The sequence below is a fragment of the Phytophthora infestans genome, genomic scaffold (assembly GCF_000142945.1).
Source record: "Phytophthora infestans T30-4 supercont1.36 genomic scaffold, whole genome shotgun sequence".
NCBI lineage: Eukaryota > Oomycota > Peronosporomycetes > Peronosporales > Peronosporaceae > Phytophthora > Phytophthora infestans.
This window is the reverse complement of record NW_003303723.1, coordinates 926,556-935,021: the sequence shown is the minus strand read 5'-3', so window position 1 is coordinate 935,021 and position 8,466 is coordinate 926,556. Positions and strand designations below refer to the sequence as shown.

Sequence of the window (8,466 nt, the reverse complement as noted above, 5' to 3'; positions counted from 1 at the left end):
AAAAGAGGATCTCAAGAAGATGATACGCTACTTATATTCAACGGCTCGCTGTGCGTCGGACTACCAAGATGCTGCGTTGTTGTGCCTCCTGCGGTACCTCTTCGGCCGTGCATCAGACATTACGTTCGTCCGGAAGCAGCAGCTCTCCGTCGGAGCTGAAGGGGTTTTCTTTATTCGATTCATCCGCGTGAAGACGTCCGATGAGCAGTCACTGTCACTTTTTCCTGACGCTGACTTCATGACTTGTCCGCTGCTAGCGCTCGCGCTGGCCTTGATTACGCAGGAGTCTCCGTGTGCAGCGTTGCTAAACCATTTGCCGGTAAAGTCGAAGGACGTTCCTGTTGACCTAGCTGCCTCGATACCATTACTGGAACTTCTTGACGACAATAGTGCCCTGAATTCTTCTCAGACGTCGCCAGGTAGCACCACTGTTCACGCGACACCAACAGTTGGAATCCACGCTCTTGTCAGCCGCGTGCTCGATCGCGTTGCTGGTCCTGCTGGAGTCGAAGTGTCGCTGACGTCACATTCGTTTCGCCGTGGCGGCGCGCAACACGCGAACGCAAACTCAGAGCTGGCAGCTCAATGGATCTTTGATCGCGGAGCTTGGAACTTGACTACGACTAACAAAGCCTTTGCGTACGTCTTCAACACCCCTAAAGAAGATCATCAAGTTGCTAAGGTGCTGAGTGGGATGACGCCAAAGCAAGCCTCTTCTCTCCCGTCCCTGGAATCCTTCGACGCTGCAACACTAGAAAAGGTTAGAGAGGTTAGCCGGAAGCTTTTCAACTCGAGCCATGATCTGGGTAACAAGGCCTTTAACGTCTGCGCTGTTGTGAGAGATGTGCTAACAGCAACCCTCCTCCTCCACTACCCGTCGTTAGTGAAGATCAACGCGAAGACACCTGCAATGAAGACAATTCACCTATGTGCGGAAGCCTCTGGGGTGACGACGACCAACCTGCTTGCATGGTCACAACGGCTCACAGCGTCAAATGAACACGCCAACACCACCGCCGAAGCCATGACTGAAGAAAATGTAAAGGCCAACGCTGCGTTGAATTATCAAACTGCCTTGATTGAAAGGTTAGTTGAGGTCAACCGTAGCCTTGAAGCTCGAGTTAACCCGCTAGAAGCTGCAATGAACAACACCGAAGGGGAAACTTTAGCACGAGATAATCAAGTCAAGCGAGTAAGAGACGAAGATAAAATCGTACCAGTAAAGCGTCGCCGTCGATCCAAGACAATACCGCTTGTTGACACGTGGTTTGCGTGGTACACGGCTGTTCCGCGTGGATGGCAGAGTACTAATAAGCACAAGAAATCGGATTTCAAGCAGCTCGTGGCCTTCATGAGGCTCTTCATCGAAGACGGGTACGCGCTCGACGAGTTATCATCCAGCTACAAAGATACAGTACGTCAGCTCGGAGAGTTAGCGTCAAACAAAGTCACAGTGTTCCTAGGCGAGCAGGGCGTACCGTCAAAGAGATCCAACGCTGTGCTTAAGGTTCTTCGGCAGATGCACCGCGAAGGCAAGCTGAATAGTCTCATCAGTGCCTACCATCAGCGTTTTACCATCGGCAGAGTTGTAGACCCTACACCAACACAGCACCAAAGCATGCTCAAGCTGCTCCCGTAACACAATCCAATCTCTCTGTGTCCTTGTAGCTGGTTCTTATATCATATCAATCATGTAGAGACCTGCAAGGCATTCGAGCATAAAATTTTTACCAATGGGTGGATTTGAACCACCTCCTTCCCTTCCGGGAGCTCTACCATTGAGCTACATCGGTGGGGGTTAGACAACAACAGCACAGGGATACTCATCTGGGTGCTCGACGGGGAATTAACGGTGATCCACTGTTCTTTGTGGCCGCGACATACCCTCTTAGGTGTACCGATGCGCGGTACGCCCCCCCCAATTCACCGTTCCAGGTGGTCAATCGAGCACTGAGCTTGCAGGGCAAAATGGCGCAGTCAATATTGCACCGGCGCCACTCATTTACGAGGAGTAATTACGCTCAATGAAACAATTAGCGCGCTTTTACGAAACCTCCAAATTTAGGTATTAAGTACGATATATAAAGTTTTGCGATACGTCGGATCAGAGTCGGAAGGTGCTCGGCTGGTCGGAGTCGTTATGATATGGATGAATATACACGTCTTTCCGACAGACACAAAGGCAAGATTGTGAATATGTGATTAATATCCAATCATATACTACAATGTACCTTAATTCAGCCAATTAGGTCGCACAGGAGCAGGCTCTTCATTCCGACACTTTCTGACAAATATTTGTCGGAAGCTAGAGCTAACTATTTTGAAACCAATACTGAATTTAAGTCGTGTAAGATATATGTCAATATTTTTGTGGTTCCGACAATGCGGTATACCTCCTACTTTAGGTTAAAATTGAGCAGTAGTGTTAAGGTACACTCAACCAGCCAAGTCCAGTTAACAAAAAGCAGAAAAGACAAGCAGCAACCAGCATGAGCCTCTCCGCACTTATCCCTACAAACACGCAAAAAGCGCGTACTACCGGAATAGGCGCGTTCGAGCGTATGCTTAAAGTCGAGGATGTATCCATGGACGTTGTCCGAGCATGCATTTTCAGTGACAGCTCTGGAAAGAGCTTAGCGGCCGTGATGGATCGTTTTGGCTACTATCTCGCCACATGCGAAGGTAAGAAAGGTAAGTTGGCGCCCAACACCGCCATTTCTTACTTTAGAAACGTGAAGCTTTGGTTTTTCGATGAGTATCCTCATCTTAGAGTACCAACCGAGCTAATTTTGCTTAAACGAGGGAAGACTCTCGAAAAACACTGCTTAAAACGTGATAATGGAGGATTTACTAACAAGGCACCACCTTGTACAAAGGCGGATTTGCGCTCACTAATATGCTATGTGTACAAAACAGCATCCGTCGCCTCGGATTACGAAGATGCAGCGCTTGCGTGCCTTATGTGGCATTGCTTCGGCCGTTCATCAGAGCTCGGCTACGTCACAAAGCAGCACATTACAATGTCAGCTGACAACGTTTTCTACATTCGGATGCTACGAATGAAAACAGCTGAGGAGCAAGGCCTCACGCTCGTACCTGATCGGGCGGATTTTGTGACCTGCCCGCTGCACACGCTCGCAGTAGCCTTGGTGATGCAGGAGTCGCCTTGTGTGTCCCTGCTAAGCCAGCTTCCTTCTCTTGTGACACCGTCTACACCCTCACTTGATGCAGCAGCACCCCTTCTCGATGTACTACGAGTACCTTCGGTCAATGCTGCCACCTCTTCGCAGCTTCCTGCAGCAGGGATGACTGACCCGGTGGCTGCCACTCTGCGAAGCGTCCCGAGCTCCGCTGCAGCCAACCCTTCAGCGACCAACCAAGCTCGCGGTGACGACGGGGTTCAAGCGTATGTGAACCGGTTCCTGAAGCGGGTGTCGGAGCCGGCAGGAGCCTCAGCCAACTTGACCTCGCACTCCTTCAGGCGGGGCGGGGCGCAGCATGCAAACGGGGACGAGCGGCTGGCTGCACAGTGGATCTTTGATCGTGGGTCATGGGACATGACGCGCACCAACAAAGGATTCGCCTACGTATTCAACACGCCACGCGAGGACCGTAAAGTAGCACGGGTCTTGAGCGGGTGGGCTGCGGACGAGGCACCGATGATTCTTGATGTTGCCATTCTCGACCATGGGGCTCAGGAGCGCATGACCCGGTTGCAGGAGTTTCTGTTCGCTTCCTGTGTAGGGCTGAAGAACAACAAGCTAAACGTGAGTCGCAAGGTAATTGGGGTCCTTACCGCCTACCTAATAAGGCATTTCCCGGAAGTGAAGACTCTCGAACCCAGGAGCTTGTTCGTTGTTCGAGTGGAAGAATGCTTGGAAGCAGCTGACATCTCCCACACCGACTTGCTGGCGTGGTCGGTCGCGCTGAGCCATGTCGCCTCCAAACCTGCTCAACAAAGGAAGGACACTGAAAAGAACGGCTGCAATCGAACGGAGTGTCATCACGCTGCTGTCATTAATGAGCTTATCGAAAGCAATAGGCTGTTGTCTGCACGCCTGCTGGTGCTAGAGGCTGCCATCCTTAAGCGACCTGCGCACGAAGAGCCAGCCCAAACTACAGAGCAGGAGCAAGTTTCGTCAGCTCAAACACCTGCAGCGAAACGCAGAAAGAAAGCGACTACCAACCTGTCATCGATCTGGTTCGAGTGGTACACACGGCAGCCTCGCGTCTGGAGCTCTAACGACCGACAAAAGAAGTCAGATTACCGCTTGATCGTCGCGTACATGAAGCTTTTCCTGGAGGGCGGGTTCCAGCTTCACGAGAGATCGGAGGACTAAAAGGATCGCGCTCTCGAGGTCGGCCAACGTGCAGAATCGGCGGTCCTCGGCTTCCTGAGTGGACAAGGGATCCGAGCAAAGGGCAGCGGTAGCGTACTGCGTGAGATGCGCAAACTTCATCGCTTAGGAGCCCTCGACGGCCGTATCACGACGTACCGTACACACCTCACCTCAAACAAAATTGCTGATCCTGCGCCTACATCAACCCAAGACATACTTCAATTCGTAGGACATGTGTAAGACAAGTGAGTAGATGTTAATGAATTGCAACTCTTCGCAAACATCATAAGCCGACAGCAGGGAATTGGACCCCCCACTCGTTACCATTCGAGCGCTGCACCAGCAGTGCCGGCGATATTCGTGTGCGCAATGGCATACTGTGCTCTGGACTGGTCCTTTGCTACGGGAGATCTGCTGGGGTGGCTCTGGAAAAAGAAGACTGAGACCACAAGGCCCCTGTCGGTAATTTGTGGCGCTGCATGATTGGCAAAAAAAAAGACCTAGGCAAGGGTTAATAAGTGGACGTTGGGTTATTGGGCTGAGCAAAAACCTGGAATGAGGTTAATCCAAATGACTGGGCTACGACAATGAGGTCACTATTTTGGCGTTTATGTCATTATTTTAAAATAACCTCTAATAGGGGGCCCTCACCCTGGGCTTCGGGGTCTCATTCATGGATATGCTGGCTGGTTGAGGACAGGTGGTGGTGAAGCCTATAAATGCCCCCTAAACAAAAAAATGAGTGTTCTCGGCCTACAGGGCCTCCTTTAAGAGGATTTGCTTGCGCCTTCGAACTCCCTTTCCAAAGGGTCAGCTGATGGTCTTACTTATAAAAGCGACCGTACTTAGTGTAAACGTACTTAATCTGAGTACACCGTCATGATCTGATTGGCGGATCCGAACTGTCGGAAACATGTCGGCTAGATCAATTTGTACCTTTTATAGATGTGACGTGGTGGTCACTAGCCAATGGCATGGCAGTGACCAGCCACGTCAATTATTTGAGTTCAGCTGGTCAGATTATTCTGATCAGCGTAAACTTAAGAATTGCGTGTCTTTACATCATACTACAATCCTATTGGTCCAAAATCTCATGGATTTGCAACAATCAAGCTTCCAGCCGGAAATTGTAATTATGGGACGCTGTGCGAAATTTCCGACCAAGATAAGAATTAGGATACATAGGCTTTCATTGGTAGTTACAGAGAAAATCAGGATTTGAGAAAGATAGGTTTTAGGATGGACCTGGATACGTGCGTGAATATCCGGTTGTCAAGAACTACTGGTTGTGCGGCAGCTACTAGCTTGCAGCCGCCAACTGTCTACGGCGCCGTACTCGCCGTCACGCTCCTACGCTTCCTCGCTACTTTCGTGGCAATAGACCCCAATTTAATAAAAGGACCTTTATTTATTAATCGAGCATCGGACTAAGTGAAAAGGACAAAAGCGTTAAAATGCATAATAATGCTCAGCACATATTAATACATGTGACTGAAAACGCTGAAATGAGTGGATAAGCTGCATGTGAATTTCGTTTCTCTATCCATTTAAGTAGAAAAAGTAAATCCGGGATCGACAACTCCGTGACTTTCTATAAAACCAGCAAGAACACAGGCTTCCTTTAAAGCTCTTCTCGCTCGCTCAATCACCCGCGTAGCTGACTACGGTAGAATGCCTTGAACTTGGCCACAATCACTTTCTCCTCGTCCGAAGCTGCGTTAGCACCCTTTTTAAATATACGGGTCATAACGTTCTCCGGACTGATATCTTTTGCTATCCACGTGGAGAACTGCTTCCTCTGCAATGTTGTAGCTTCCGCAGTCGTACTTGCACTATTCAAAATCGACGCAAGCTCACGCCTACTACCAAATGTTTGGTTCAACGTACTGATCAAGTTCCGTTCTCCACCCTTTAACCCAATGAACTTTACCAACGCGTCCAACTTCTGGCTGGTAAGCTCTGCATCTTGATTCTTTTGAATGTTCAGTTTCGCAACTATATCGTCAACAGATCTCCAACCCGGGGTCTGTAATTTCTGCGCGACAGCTCTGGTCGCCGGGTCATCCAGCGCCGCTACGAGCTTAATCGCCAAATCAGCGTCTTGAAAACGGCTCCCGTAGATTTCAAGCACCGACTTTGCGTATTTGGGCTCCTTTAGGCTAAAATCGTCGACGTATTTCGCGAATCTGACCAAGTTATCGGCCGTGAAAGCAGTATCCACGTTGTCGTAAAGTTTTAGCCAATGGAATACATTTGTCGGCGATTGACTTTCACCAGCCCATTTACGGAGTAGAGAAGCCTCCATTTCCTTGGCCTTGATCTTCGTACGGGAATGGGTCTTTGAAGTCTGCAGAAGCGCCCCCAGCTTGGCCTCGCCACCAAATCCCTTAATTAATGTGCTGAGCAGAGAAACCTGATCGGTCTTCTTTTTTTTAGTGTTGATGAGCTTGACGTAGTCTTCCAGAACATCCAGCTTTCGACTCATAACCATGCTGTAGTCGTCACCTTTAATCTTGAGTAGCTTGAAAACATCGTCAGCGGAGTTGCCGCCTCTTCGCCACCTCGTCAGTTGCTCCTTTCGCACCATTTGGATTTGACTTGCAAATTTAGCATTTGGCGCTTCCTTCTCGGCAGTTAGGAGCGCTTTCGCCAGTGCGTCATCTCCATAGCGGGTGGTGAGTGTCCCAATCACCGATACTTTGTTGAATATGTTCTTGTCGTTGACCTGCTCGACTTGCTTAAGCACTTGTACTAGATCTGCGGTGTCCACGATGCGCGTGGTTTTTAATTGGGCTGCCACTTGAGCCTCGTATTTCTTGCTTTTAACCAGTTTATCGGCAAGCTTCGACGCGCCGTCTTTGAGCTTGGTTGCCAGCTCCGCGACGGCGCCGACAGCTCTCTCTTCGTCGAAACGTCTCAACAGTCTGTGAGGACTGTTGTCGTTTTGGAGGCTAACGAGGGAGCGCTTTGCAGTTAGCTGAAAAGAGGTGACCCTCTCAGCATTTGCCAGGAGAACAACAGCAACTAAAAGTGCCACTGAGAAGAGATGCATCATAGCTATGGAAGGATTCGGTCACTGACGCTGGGCTGTAGAATTGCAAAGTGGCACCGTGCACAATTTTCGCTCGAAGTGTACGGTGCAAAACTGTACGGAGCGTGTATGTACCAACACTGTTTACGATAAAAAAATCGCCCCGTAAACATTTGCCCATCCGTAAACGCTCACCCACACCAGGGGCTACCGGTAATGTACATGTTTCATGCACAATACCGGTATCACATCGCCCCTGTCCCCATGTTCGACGTTTACGGGTAAGATTACTAGCAAATCTCATACTTACTTAAAGTAGTTTAAAAAACTAAAAATTACCCCAAGCTCACCCCGTTGAATATGAATGACCTGCCTCCATTAAATCCAAAGTGGTCCACCGGTGAGAGTTATTAATAGCATTTCGGTCGAGCAGCTCTACCTATTTGTACGCTGTCGCTCTTCCTATTGCCTCGTTATCGACCTCTCCTATAATTAGCTCGCGGAAGGACACATTAACGTGTACCTATCTGTTTTAAATAAGCGCTGCCATTGGTCATAATCGAAGTTCGCTTAGGACAAAACCTCGCTTATTATAGGACAGGGGCGCTGTTGTTGCACACGAACTTCGTGATCATTTAAGATGCAACATGTACTTTTCAAGCAGGTTGCAAACCTGGTCAAATACATAGAGCCTACGTTACCGCATCAAAGGGCACGGCTCATGCTGCTTCAAGAAATGAATCCCTCCAAAACATTTTTTATTCTAGGACAACTTAAATGATGTTAATACGGTACTGTGAATGCAGTAGTCGCTGTTTGGCTTTGTTTGTGCTTTTTTTTCTTCTCTGAATAAGGGGTACCCTTGAAGCGTTAGAACATGCGGTAACGTAGGTTCTATGTATTTGACCAGGTTTGCAACCTGCTTGAAAAGTGTGATGGGCAGAAATGCAAGTCGTGGGAAAAGTGGCTTTTTCCTGCAAATCGCCAAATGCCGTAGCCTAAAATTAAAAATGGTGTGTCTCCACACAGCCTTAAATTAGATCTCACAAGAACGGGCCATTTGCACGATAACTTAACCGGGAAATGGTGTACATA

At 49.0% G+C, this 8,466-nt stretch overlaps 1 protein-coding gene across 1 annotated transcript; it reads right to left on the bottom strand.

Annotated features, from left to right (window-relative positions):
- Positions 1-5,985: 5,985 nt before the first annotated feature.
- PITG_14685 (secreted RxLR effector peptide protein, putative) lies at positions 5,986-7,395 on the bottom strand (the record flags this gene model as incomplete). Its single annotated transcript, XM_002898524.1, has 1 exon — positions 5,986-7,395. The coding sequence occupies one exon, from the start codon at positions 7,393-7,395 to the stop codon at positions 5,986-5,988; it is 1,410 nt and encodes a 469-aa protein (XP_002898570.1).
- Positions 7,396-8,466: the final 1,071 nt, after the last annotated feature.